The 14,052-nt window shown below is 34.1% G+C and overlaps 1 protein-coding gene and 1 long non-coding RNA gene across 3 annotated transcripts; one reads left to right on the forward strand and one right to left on the reverse strand.

Moving 5' to 3' along the window:
* Positions 1-5,408: 5,408 nt before the first annotated feature.
* LOC110275248 (uncharacterized) lies at positions 5,409-13,626 on the reverse strand. The gene is made up of 3 exons (XR_008002526.1): positions 13,359-13,626; positions 13,169-13,229; positions 5,409-6,199 (listed from the first exon to the last, which is right to left on the reverse strand). It is a non-coding gene; the product is annotated as an uncharacterized LOC110275248 (long non-coding RNA).
* On the forward strand, positions 6,211-10,335 carry LOC110275247 (uncharacterized). 2 transcript variants are annotated; one of them, XM_052253807.1, is made up of 3 exons: positions 6,211-6,978; positions 7,099-8,983; positions 9,064-10,335. In XM_052253807.1, exons 2-3 carry the CDS (start codon positions 7,459-7,461, stop codon positions 9,750-9,752), a joined length of 2,214 nt encoding a protein of 737 aa, XP_052109767.1. In that variant the 5' UTR covers positions 6,211-6,978; positions 7,099-7,458; the 3' UTR covers positions 9,753-10,335. The 2 variants fall into 2 exon arrangements, with proteins under 2 accessions (XP_052109767.1, XP_020986621.1); XM_021130962.2 differs by having other exon boundaries at positions 6,211-8,983.
* Positions 13,627-14,052: the final 426 nt, after the last annotated feature.

Consider the following 14,052-nt stretch of genomic DNA (forward strand, 5'->3'; position numbering starts at 1 on the left):
TTCTAAAAATATGACAAGATAAAAATATTAAAAATAAGACACAAAAAATAAAGATAAAAAAATTAGTGTCATATTTTATTTGATAATAAACTTAAATAAATTATGAAATTTTAATTTACTCTTTTTTCATACAAAAGATTTAAGAAAAAAATATAACAATAAAAAATATCATTATAAAAATTTGATAGAAATAATGAAGAAAAATTAAAAAAATAAGTTTTGTCTTTTTGTTAGTGTGATTATGTTCTTCCTATTAAAAAAAACACAAAATACAATAATTCAATATTTTTATACATAATCTCTATCTATGTCTTGTCTCTTAAATATGATTTTATATCTTTATAGATACGTTTGGTTCTAATAACAGGATAAAACAAGATAAGACACTAAAAATAAGATACAAAAATTATTAATTTTTGTATTTTGTTTAGTAATATACTACAACGAATTATGAAAGTTCAATTTATTCTTATTTTTTTTATTCAAACAATTTGGTAAGAAAATATAATAATAAAAAATATAATTATGAAAAAATAATAAGAATAATGAAAGAAAAAATAAAAATAAGTTTTATCTTTTGTTAGTGTCTCTATATCTTTTCTATCAGGATGGACACAAAATACAATAATTCAGTATCTTTGGATATAATATTTTTGTCCATGTCTCATCTGTCAAACATGATTTTATGTTTCTGTGTCTCTGTCTCAATGTCCTATGGTTGTAATGAAATGTACCCTATATTCCTGTATATTAGTGTCTCGTACTTATAAACAAATGCAGTTTTAAGGATTATTTTGTGGATTTTGAAACATGCGGACTAAATCATCCGATATTAAAAACCTTAGAAAAGTTGGGTAATTACTCAAATTTTAAAAATATTCATAAATTTTATTTTATTTTAAATTTGTCTCAAAATTTTTGAGTTGTATCAAATGTATTTCTTGTAGCTATTTTTTCAAGAAATTTAGGTCTAATTCAACAATACAAATATGACTTTCAACACAAGCAAATCAGACACATAATTCTGTCATTAATTTTTATTTATCATGCATTATTACTGGATTGATCCTAAATTTTTTGAAACTTAGCTAATAGAGGTAAGTTTGATGCAAATAAAAAACATTTGTTATAAAATTGAAACAAAATAATACTTAAGAATATTTTTTAAATTTTTAACAAATTTTAGCAACAAAAAATATACTTTACTTTTTTAATTTAAAATATTTTTGCCAAAAATGAACGGTCTTAAACTTTTTTTTTCACTTTTTATTACTTTCTAAAACCTTTTCATAACTATTTTTTCTAAAATTAATAAATTACACATACCTCGTTAATATTATTGTTAGTTTTTCACCACTATTACTACTCCAATATCAATTATGTTTCTATTACTAAAACCTGAATATGATGACAAACACCAAAATTACAAGTCTATTATAAAAACCATTACAACTACCAAACCCACCAGCACTATGATTGCAGAAATACTACAAATCTAGCAGATAGCAATGGTGGTTTTGCGACAGTTACAACTGCTGCCGTCCAAAAAATAATGGCAGTTGATGCGGCGGCTAGGTCTGGCGTTGATATTCGTTTGGAATTTAGCGACAATTATAGTGTAATCGCTGTTAAATTGACCTAATTGCGAGAAGTAGTCGCTGAGACAAAATTTACTTTTAGCTACGGATTCACTCAAACCGCCGCCAAATTCGTTAAATTCCTCACTTTGATATTTAGATGTAATCTCTTTTTAAAAATCAACAGAGTATAAACTGCTTAAGTTCTCACTAATTTTTTCAATGTTGTAATAGAAAAATATTGTCTTTCCTAAAATTAGAATTTTTTATTAGTAATTAAATTGAGTTTGCCATATTTTAATTTTTGATATATTCTCATAAGTTTATTTTGAAAAATATGTTTGAGTTACTGTTACCTAAACACTATTTTTGGATTTGTTTTACGTAAAAAAAAAATTAATCAATTCAAAAATATATTTATTTAATCATATGAAAAAATTTACAATTAGATTTTCTCATTTATTATAAAATCTTTTTAAGTTTGCATTCAAGCATAAATCTAAAACAAAAGTATAAAATATGTATAAATTAATGCTAATTTCAATTGAGCATACATTAATTTTAGGCTTCTTCAAAGATATACCTTACTAAATCTAAATCAATAAATTGTTAAAGTAGTGAAATATGTAATACCGCAACATAAACCATTAAATTAAGAAAAAAAAATGTAAGTCTTAAAATAAAAGGTCAAATTTTATCTTTAACATCGTATTAACCTGACCAAAAATATTATATCAAGAATTTACTGACTTCATGTGATAAAGGATCTGATATGTCATCTCCAAACTATGACTTCAAATTGAAGTCCCTTTTTGCAACGTGTACATTATCTTCTCTTTGTTGTCATCTAAAGTTTCATTATCTTTTTCTGGAACCTTATTCAGATCAAACTGCATGGAGATGTCAATTCCAACAGAAGAGATATTATCTAAATTGTCCTCTGAATCAATCCCTGCCCCATCTAAACTGTCATTAGCTATTTTTTCTGAATATTCAGCCAATACTGAAAATATCAACCCATATACAAAAATCTTAGTATAATCAGAAAAAACCAACTCCAAAGTCATTAGATAGTAATTTAGAAAAAAAGGTACCTTAATTTGCTAAGACAAGTTTTAAAACTAAACAAAAATAAACAACAATTACCATCTCCCTTGTTGATAGTTTGAGCAGATTTTTGGGAAAGAAACTTTATAGTGTGCAATTCTATAAATTTTATTTTCTCCTGTGATGCAATATCCAATTCAACCGCATGCTTGTTTGTAAAGCGCATCTATATAATAAAAAATATAGCTCATCATCTTTTTCGTAAAATACTGTTTTTTTATGATGAACTTTCTATATTATATATTTTTTGTACCTTCAATTCAGTAAGTATGTATCCAGAACTCTTTCCAGATATACGTCACAAAAACATATCAATTTTTTTTCGTACATTGATTCCCATTCATAAAATTCCTACAAATATGAATGCTGATGTAGCAAATATTATTGTAGTAAATTTGTTAGCATATGTCAACTTAAAATATGTATTAATCAAATATGGTTTAAGACATTTTAAAGGGTATGCCTAATGAACAAATCTACATGGTAAATTCGTTAGTCGTTTTCAAGTATTGGTTAAAATAAGAGTGTCCTAATATAGCCTCCAATCAATACCTAACATTCATTCTACGAAATCATATGTCTATTGCAACAGAAATTCCATGTTCCAATAAAAAGAATGGAGAGGCCATAATTATCTTTTTAGTGAATGTTGTGCTTGCACAACATGATAAAAAGTCTTCTATTTTTATTTGCTCTGTTCACTAATATTTATTAGTCATAACAATATTAGCATTGATTATAACTAATAAATAGCATGATTATCATAACAACGATATTAAGAACAATAACAATAATAACGAAATTAATACTTCGTTGTAAGATAACTTTTTCTAAATAAATCATATAAAGAAATGGAAAATGACTTTTATTTATTAAAACCAACAATTCAGTAAAAACTTAATTAAATTCTGAAAATGCCAATCGTGATATAACCATCAAACTACATACACCATTAAGATTATTAAACACATTAATTACACGAAGACCCTTTTTAAAGTAAATTGACTTTAATCCTATTTCCATTATGCAACCTCGTCGATATTTTCAGAAGCATTATTTGTGGAGTTTTCTATATCATTATTTCTGGTCAACTGTAAGTTTCCAATATCACCTGCCGCAAACATGTTCAATTTTGGCTGAGGAGAAAAATCAACTTCAGCTTCTTCATTCTCTTCTCCCGTGTCGTACAAGTCTTGTGGCTTCACATGAACACTACACTTCATTCTTTATCTACTTCATCATCCACATAATATACGAGACGAGTCTCCGACGCCAATATGTACTATTCATGGTCTTCTTGATCATCGGTGTGTATCGAACGAGAGAAATTAACACTAGTAAGACCCAAATGATCTTGTTTGATGCCTCTACTAGTAGTCGTATCCCCCCAAACACACTTGAACAATACAACTGAGATCTGACAGCTGTAATTCAATTCAATTATGTCTACTATTTTGTCATAATATGGAACATTACCAACATCTACTTTTTTGTCACGCATGCTTGCTTAACTTCATGTATTAGACGGGACATATACTCCACTATTTTGGATTTTCATCCCTTCATCCTTTGCCATAATGCTAAACTTAAACCCGTTGACTCTGTACGCCCCATGACGTCTTTCTTGAACAAGGATCAAAGAAGAAGAAAAAAAATAATCAACTGCATATATTTCATTTCAAAAATTCATATTTAAGGTTTATAATACTAACTTAAAAACAAATACATTAATATTCATTTAATTATTTAAATATTCAAACGTCTAAGAAGTATTTATATAGCCTTCCAGATATTAAAAATTATAATTATTCAAAGTAAAATTCAAATGAAATAATAATAATACATCTATTCTAACCGAATTAAACTGCATTATTATTGAATAAAAGTAGTTTTAAATTTATCTTTTAAACAGAAGAAAATTTATCATTTAAAATTAATTTATTAAGAAGATAAAATAATTAATACAAAAAATTCACTGCTCAATTCCTAATAATAGAAATTGAATAAAATGTACGTAGGTTAATTAATAGTTTAAATTGCAATAATATAATTAAGTAACAATTTACATAAATATTAATTACAGAAGTTTGATTATTAGAACATTACAAATGAGTCAGACCTAAAATAACATAGAAGCTATTTGAAATCCTTCCAAAATTTTCTCATTCAATTTCACCTAAATCAATTACCCTAATCAACACATATTTCACCCAAAACCCTAAGCTAAACTAAACCACCATCGACTCATCTTTAAACGCCGTCGCCCTATCACTTTTTCGTTGGACACTCTCCTCGCACTCTCTTCTATCTGCTCTGCTGCAGGCTCTGCTGGTGATTCTCCTCTGCTGCGGGTTGAAGTCACGTCTTGTGGCTCTATTCTTTCGAAGGTTGTGCTCGTGCTTCCCTTTCATTGTCTCCGGGTGACTCTGTTCCTTCTTTAGATAACTGCTCTGTTGCATTTGTGGTGAGTTTTTGTGTTCTATTTTCTTGGTCATTATTTGTTATTTTGCTCTCTCTCAATGTCTTTCTTTCTTTGCCTATGATGTTGAAATCTTCCTTTGCTCTACTACTTAGATACAATATTAGAGTCTGGATGCGCTGGTGAAAAGTGATGCTGGTCTGAGTGTAGGTGCAAGGTGCTGTACTGTTGCTGGTGGTGGATTGTGGATAGCTAGTAGACAATTTTAATTCTCTGTCTCAGCGTTATTTTTTTCCCTTAATCGAAAAAATCGTTTTATAATAAAATAGTAAATAAAATATAAATAAACACATTAAAACATAATTATAGTCTAATATAAATCTGAAAATATCATCCCAATTAAAAGTGTTACATAAATCAGAATGTTATGATCTCATTCAAATACAAACTTAAAAGTCAAATAACAAAAACAGCCAATCAAACATAAACATGCCAACATCCAACTGATTCAAGTTTGATAAAAAATTTCACTTACAATAGAAAGCATCAAAGCTGTTGATGGTAATACAGCAGTTTCTCGTGGAACATAAAGACCCACAGAATCAATACTTCTTGCAGCTCGCTTGCATTGAATTTCCTAGTATTTTCAGAAGACTCAAAGCAAAAATATTGGTGTAACACCCCAAGAATGAACAAACACATAAGCATAATTACAAAATCAAAGAACTTGGCACAAACATAATGGTGAAAATCCATAAATCAGGGGCAGTAATGCACATCTAACTAGAACCAAAATAAATCTTCCACATATTTTGTATTTAATCTTTCTAGGAATATCTAGCCTTTTCTAAATAAAGTTGGCAAGCAACAATTGTCATAAAAGGACACCACTTGACATATCTTTAAGTAATTTATTTTCAACTGTTTAAAAAAATTGACTTAATAAAACATGGATGATCCAAAGTAAGAATAAGAATTGAAATGGCATACATACTTTTAAGTTCTCAACAATTCTCTCAGGTGTCTTTTGAGCAGCATGGAATGCATATATATTGTTGTACGCCACATCAAAAGCTTCCTTAATAGCTCCATCAAGCTGTACTCCCATAAAACAACATGAAGTTAAATAGCAGAAAAAGCTGACTCTTACTCACTCAAACCAGAAAATTAGTTGCAGAATTTCAATTTCAATTCAGGAGAAATAAACAAACAAAACCTACCTATCAATTAGTTGCAGAATTTCAATTTCAATTTCAATTATTCAGTTGAAAAATCAGTTGAAACAGGCAAACAATTATTCAATCAATTATTCAATCACTATATTAGTTCACACTTCACAGTTCACAGAAAAACAATTATTCAATCACTATATCACCATATCAGTTCACAGTTGAATGACTTGAATCAGAGTTCACAAAACTTCACTATATCAATAAACCACATATCAGATACAGTGTTTTAAAATTGCGGCCATGGCGGCGCCATGGCGGAATGGCGTGGCGGGATTTGACCTCACCGCCATATGTAGGCCACCGCAACGTGCTTATCACGGCGGGGCAAAAGGCGCCGCAATGGCGGTGGCGCCATGGCGGTCCGCCATGGAGAATGGCGAAAATGGCGGATTTTTTCGGGTTTTTTAAAAAAATTCGGGGGTAATTGGGTAATTTTGCAAAACCCTAAATGAAAGTGTAACCCACCTTCAGCAGCTGCAGTTCAAAAACGAGCCTTCAACCTCCAGAACGGCTCTTTCTCTGTTCTCTTTCTCTCTTCTCTCTGCCTCCAATCACCGCTGAGCCACTGCCCGTCGCCGTCCGTCGCCGCCCGTCGCCGGTGGTGGTCACCGCCGTTCATCACCACAATTCCCTCTTTTTTCTGGTTTGTAGAAGTACCGTTTCTTTTTTTTTTCATTCAGTGAATCAGTTCACCCACTTCCCTGTCTCCTTCTCCTTCTCTTCCCTCATAAACTTCTCTTCCTCCAATTTTTTTTCCTTTCAGCTCAGTTCATCATGTCAACTTCTAGACCAGCCCCTGCCTCTACCCCTGTTCCTACCCCTGCCCCTGCCTCTGCCTCTGCTGGCCATGTTGCTGGAACTGCTGCTCGTCCTGCAGCTGCTGTCCGTGCCAGTAGGATTGATCCAGGGTGGAAATATGTTACTGCTGTAGAAGAGGGAAATACCAATGACACCATATGTAATTTTTGTGGAAAAATTACGAGAGGAAGAATTACACGGGCAAAGGAGCACTTAATGATTAAGCCTGGGAATGTTGCTGGATGTAAAATGGTCCCAAAGGATGTTATTGCTGAATTATGGGAGTTCTACAACCAAAAAAAAAAATTGAGGAAGACAAAGTTCTATGCCGGCAAGCACTGAGGAACATAGTGTCAATGCTAGGGAGCTTGATTTAGATAGTTTGGGCTTTGGATTGTCAGAGGAAGATGCTCAAGGAATTGATGAAATTCCAAATCCAACTCCAATGGCAGCAGCTAGAGGGGGGGCAAGTTCTATGAGAGGTCCAATGGACTTGTTTATGAAAAGACCCGAAACTGCCATTGCAAGAAACAAAAAGGAGAAATTGAGGCAACAGAATATCAAGGAAGCATGTAATAAGGAAGCAGTTCGTAGAGTTCATCGATACATAGCCCGGTGGTTCTACCAAGCTGGGATTCCATTGAATCCAATGAGATTGAAGAGTTTTCAAGAAATGTTGTGGGCTGTTGGAAGCTTTGGTCCTAATTTACCTGCTCCCACTTATCATGCTCTAAGGGTGCTACTCCTTAATGAAGAATTAGAATACACCAAAGACTTGTTGAAGGGTCATAAGGAACAATGGGAAAAGTATGGCTGCTCTATTATGTCAGATGCTTGGACGGATAAGAGACAACGGAGCATTATCAATTTTCTTGTAAACTCTCCTGCTGGGACAATGTTTTTGAAGTCTATTGATGCCTCTGATTATGTGAAGACGGGTGAAAAAATGTTTGAGCTTCTTGATGGTATTGTTGAGGAAATTGGGGAGCAAAATGTTGTTCAAGTTGTAACTGACAACGGGAGCAATTATGTTCTAGCCGGTAAGTTGCTGATGGAGAAAAGACCGAATTTGTTTTGGACCCCGTGTGCTGCCCATTGTTTGGATTTGATGCTTGAAGACATTGGGAAGTTACCGTTAATCCAAAAAACCATAAAAAGTGCCATTTCTTTGGTTAGCTTCACTTATAGCCACTCTAGCACTTTATCCATGTTGAGACAATTCACAAATGGCAAGGAATTGGTGAGGCATGCAGTCACCCGATTTGCCACTTCATTTCTCTCTTTGGAAAGGCTTTATGAGGAGAAAGGAAATCTAAGAAGAATGTTCACTTCGGATGATTGGGTAAGGAATAAGTTGTCAAGGGAGGCAAAAGGGAGGGAGGCAACAAAGATTGTTATTAGGCCCTCTTTTTGGAATCATGTCAAGTACACCCTTAAGATCATGGGGCCTCTTGTTCGGGTGCTTCGACTTGTTGATGGGGAGAAGAAGCCGCCAATGGGTTATATATATGAAGCAATGGAGAAGGCAAAGGAATGCATCATGAAAACATTTTCTAATGATGTGAACAAATATTCTGAAGTTTTTAAAATCGTTGACAACAGATGGAATTGCCAACTTCATCGTCCGTTGCATGCAGCTGGTCATTTTCTGAATCCGGATTTGTTTTATGATAATCCTCGCATTGAATTGGATTTAGAAGTTACAAAGGGATGGTTTGAGTGCATCACTAGATTGGTGCCAAGTGTAGCTGTGCAAGAGAAGATATTGGAGGAGCAAGCACTATATAAGGCCGGCTATGGACTTTTTGGATCATCCTTTGCAAAATCTCAGAGGAAAAAGATTTCACCCGGTAAGATTGTTATAAATTTTACAAAACTTTATAAATTTAGTTCGATTAAAGGCTTGGACAAATTTATTTTAATTTTATAGCATTTTGGTGGCGGACATATGGGCATGAAGCTCCAAACATGCGAGACCTTGCTATCAAGATCTTGAGCTTGACTTGTAGTGCTTCTAGATGTGAGTGCAATTGGAGTATATTTGAGCATATTCATACTAAGAAAAGAAATAGGCTTGATCATGAAAGGATGGAGAGTTTGGTCTTCATAAAGTATAACCAACAACTCATCGAGAGGTATAACCTTAAAGATGAAGTTGACCCTATTGCACTCAATGACATTGATGAGTGTAATGAGTGGTTAATGGGAGAAATTGGAACTACCACCTTTCGAGATGATGATAATGTGGATGATGATGCTGATTTGGTTCATCAAGATGACAACACTTTGAGTTGGAACCTTATTTTTGAAGCAATAGAAGGACATGAGCCTACGACATATACTAGAAGACAACAAAATAGAAAAAGAAAAGAACCTGCAACTGCAAGAGGTGGTGCAAAGGGTGGACCAAGTGGGTCTAAGGCTTCAAAAAAAGGAAAAGGAAAAGCAGTAATTGTGGAAGAGGAAGAAGAACCAGATTTTGAAGATGAAGAGGATTCTGAAAATGAAGAAGAACAAGAAGAGGAGATTCAATTCAATGATACTGAATCAGAGGATGATGAGGGGGTAGAGGGACACGATAATAATCGTGTTAATTTGGATGAATTTGATGAGAGCTAGAAATAGAATGTAGATGGTTTATAGTTTTTATGTTTTATGTCTTCTATTTTATGGCTTGCTTATGACTTTTGAGTTATGATTTGAACTTGATGTTATATTTATTTGCTAAATTTGCTACTATATTTGCTATATTAATTAGATGTTTTATGACTAGAAAGTTGCTTATATAGATAGATTTTATAGTTTATTATATTTGCAATTTTTCTGCATGTTTTTTTTGTACATATATGTGTATTTTAGGTAATCCGCCATTTCCGCCATTTTCCGCAACGCCATCCGCTATAACTTTATGGCGGATTTTTGGCTCACCGCCATGAGTCGCCATCCGCAATAAAAAACTATGATCAGATATCACTATATCAGAGTTCACAGAACTTCACAGAATCAAGTAATTATTCAATCGTAAATTCATAGTTAATAAAAAAAATTACCTAGAGAACACACAAGAGACAGTGGTTGTGGAAGGAGACAGAGACACCGAGAGACAAAGACAAAGACACCGAGCGACCAAGGGAGACAGAGACACCGAGAGACACCGAGGGAGACAGAGCAGTAGATGGTGGCTTCGAAGGTCGCGATGGCTGCTGTGCGATGGAGGCTTCGAAGGTTGCGCGATGGAGGCTTCGAAGGTTGCACTGGTTGCTGCGCGATGGAGGCGAAGTGAGCGAGCACGAGGCGGTGGCTGTTCGAAGGAACGACGACGGCGGCGGCACGAGACGGTGGCTGGACGGAGGTGAGCTCGATGAGATTGAGGAGCCCTCCCCCTGACTGAGTGTGTGTGCGAGACTGAGAGGACTGAGGAGATCGATTAGGGCTTGGCTATGCGACGGAGTAATAGTTAGGGATTTTTGGGGATTGAAACGGCAACGTTTAGTTGCCTTCTCTAAAATCCGGTCGGATCACGGTTCGATTTGACCGACTGGTTCCCGACCGATTCACCGGTTCGATGGCGATTTCTGAAATCTACGGTTTTGTTTATTGTTCGAACCGCTTTTCTCAACGGTTCACGGTTCGACCGGCCGGTTCGAACCGGTTTTTAGAACATTGGTTTAAATCTTTCTCTAGCTATATATTTTTTCCTTTATTTTCTACTTCATTATTGTACTTGTTCAAGTATGTTTGATTGAAGACGCCATTATGTTGCCCCATATGATTATACTCATTTTTCTTCTTTAAATTTATTATTATTATTTAGTCGAGACCTCACAAGAAACTAACCTTGCATTTCACTTTGTGCAAATAATGGATGATCATGAGCGTCATCAAGCATAGGTGCAATACTTATAGAAGCATCATAAATCTCTGATGATTGATCTATAACTCCAAAGAAGTATAGCATTTAACCAAGTCGAACAAACAAGAACAATCAATTAGCATATTTGAGACAAAAAGAATAAATTTATATATCAACTCTTACCAAAATTTGAGACTACATATTTTCTTATAATAGAACCTGATATAATGGTAAATAAATTTGTTGCAGGAGACTAATTTAACCGCATGGAGTCAGCTGCAAAGTAAGATAAAAAATATATGCAAAATCTATGATAGCATGCATAACTAATTTGGGAAAATGAAAAGATATAAAATATAATAGTCTAAAAAAGTAACATGGAATCAGTTACTGTGAGAAGTGAGTTTCCTGAGCTGAAACTCTTGGCTTAACAACTATAAAAGAAACCAAGAATAAATAGAAGAAAATATTAAGCAGAAAATAAGATGCTTTAATTTAGCAAAGAACAATAGATTAGTTAACATATCCTCATCTTGTGAGCTAATAAAGAAAAAAACTAACTCACCTTTTCTCTGTTGTAATTTTACTACCCTTTTTAAAATACTCATCCTGTTTAATCTTGCAGTAGAATAATAATTAGACATGATTTAAAGTGATCACAAAGTATAGAAATACACACGTTGAAACAAAAAAGCAAATGGATATCTCTTTGTGGATATAACAACTGAATGATATAACATGCCCTTCTAGAATTCTTGCCTCTGAAAAAAAGAGGAAGAGAGTTATCACCACTGAAAAGAGAGAAAACCAACCATATATTTACCCTTATACATAAAATAAATCACTTTGTCTATAAATTTTTTATCATCATATCTATTTCAAAAATTAACCTACATAAGGCTAAAAACCTATGAGGTAAAGTCAAAGTAGACCTATGAAAGCAATCACCATGAATAGTTAGCTAGGCACAAGTCAAATGATTTATCCCTATTCTCCCAAAATAGTGGATTTGATAAGCTCCTTACTCTATGTAAAAATAAGTCGTAATTTCATAAAAATAGGCATCACATAATGTCAAGGTTGCGAGAACCGGACTGGTCAATAAACCAGTGAGGTTACTAGTTCAATGGTTCATTGGTTCGACCGGAGTTCAACCGGAGTTCAACCGGTTTAATTAAATATTAAATAAAATTATTAAAAAAACCTAAAAATAATTTAAATATAAATGGTACAGAACTAATTTTGGAAATTTTGTAAGAATGACTTACTAAGAAAATGTTGAGCCAACATTATTCAGATTTTGGAGGACTGAAATTACAAAACTAAAATATGATACATTGAGTTTTAGGTAATATAATTAAGGAAAGCACTCCCGAAAATGGTTGCTCCACAATTCAAACACTTCATTCACACGGTAAGCAAAGTGTGTAGATAAGATACACATTACAATAGAAGGATAAGTTGGTAAGAGGAATTTCATTTCAAAACAAATCCAAAATATGTCTACCCCAAAGAAAGTGGGTAAAGTATTCAATAAGATTGGGTTGGGGAACCTCATTGATAAGGTTCTAAAAAAATTGCTTACAGGCCATCAGTCAAAAGTCTCTTATTTTGCAAAGTCCCGACTGCTCTTGATTTGAGGCTATCCGAAATTATTGTTCTTTAGTTTTGAACTTTTTGAAGATTTGAGTGATAGTTCCTTTAGTTATACACCACCAGGGTCCAAGGTCATTAGAATTAGTTAACCTCTAAAGAATTTATATATTAAAAAAGGAAGCAATTGACTCAATAGTCTGAATATTACTTGAGAGTAAGGAAATGAAAGTAAAAAACCTTCATGGAGGAGTGTCGATAAATAAATAGGGTGTGTGAACAATCTTATCCACCATTAATCAAGAGAAGGTCCACAATTTGCAAAATAAGAGACTTTTGACCTGGGACTTATAAGCAATTTTTTTGAGCATCTCATCAATGAGGTTTCCCAACCCGACTTCATTGAATGCTTTGCCAAGAAGTGACATAAGGACACGATCATATACAAACACTTTCCGAAAAACTGCAAATTTGACTAGAATACCATTCAATTCTATTCAATTCTATGCTATAACAGTAATCGGTAAACCAATAAGCAAAACCTTAAGAAATTAGAACAGCTAACTTGAAAACATAGAAAATCACTTACTTCATCTGGTGGAAGACAAAACAGCTGCCGATACTTCTTCACTCTTCAACGCGTCCATAGTCTGTAACCAAAAGGATAAAGGCATGAGTTACAAAGATTGAACACAAAAATGTTGAACACCGAGTCGAAGAATCATAAATGCAGCAAGCGCGCAGCACCGACGAGATTAAAAGAGCGAGGAGGTAGGTACCAGATTTTCAGCGTCAGCGAGGTGGTGGTCAATGTTGCTGTCGATGGTTGTGGGTGGCGACGAGGAGGCGGGCTCGGCCGGTGGTGGTCGCTGTTGCTGTCGATGGTTGTGGGTGGCGACGAGGAGGCGGGCTCGGCCGGTGGTGGTCGCGGCTGCTGTGGATGGCTGTGGGTGGCTATGGTGGCCTTGGTGGGTGAATGGAGGTTGGCGCCGAATGCTCAGATTAGGTTAGGGAAAAGGGGAAGAAGGGGGGAGGGGATTACTCAGATTAGGGTTAGTGGCAGTGCCTTAGGACTTTCGCGTACGCCTTTCTCTTTCTTTTTCTTTTTTTTTTAGAAAAATGCCAAAACGACGTTGTTTGGCATCTGAAGTTGCAAACCACTAAACCGAAAAAAATCGGACGGTTTTTCCGGTTCGCCGGTTAACCGCCAGTTCGACCGGTTTTTCATCGGTTTTACGTCAGGCAGTTTTCAACATTACCCGGATCGGCTAGATAACCGATTTTCGATTTTTCTGGTTGAATCGGCCGGTCCGGTCTGATTTTCAGAACCATACATAATGTGCAAGATAGACATACAAAAATACTACTAAGAAAACCAAAGAAGTATAAATAAGGCACTAAAGAGCTAATAAAGTTGCTGCATTTATTCATATAACCATAGTTGGTAATATTAACTAATTACATTTATAGAAG

The sequence above is a fragment of the Arachis duranensis genome, chromosome 9 (assembly GCF_000817695.3).
Source record: "Arachis duranensis cultivar V14167 chromosome 9, aradu.V14167.gnm2.J7QH, whole genome shotgun sequence".
NCBI lineage: Eukaryota > Viridiplantae > Streptophyta > Magnoliopsida > Fabales > Fabaceae > Arachis > Arachis duranensis.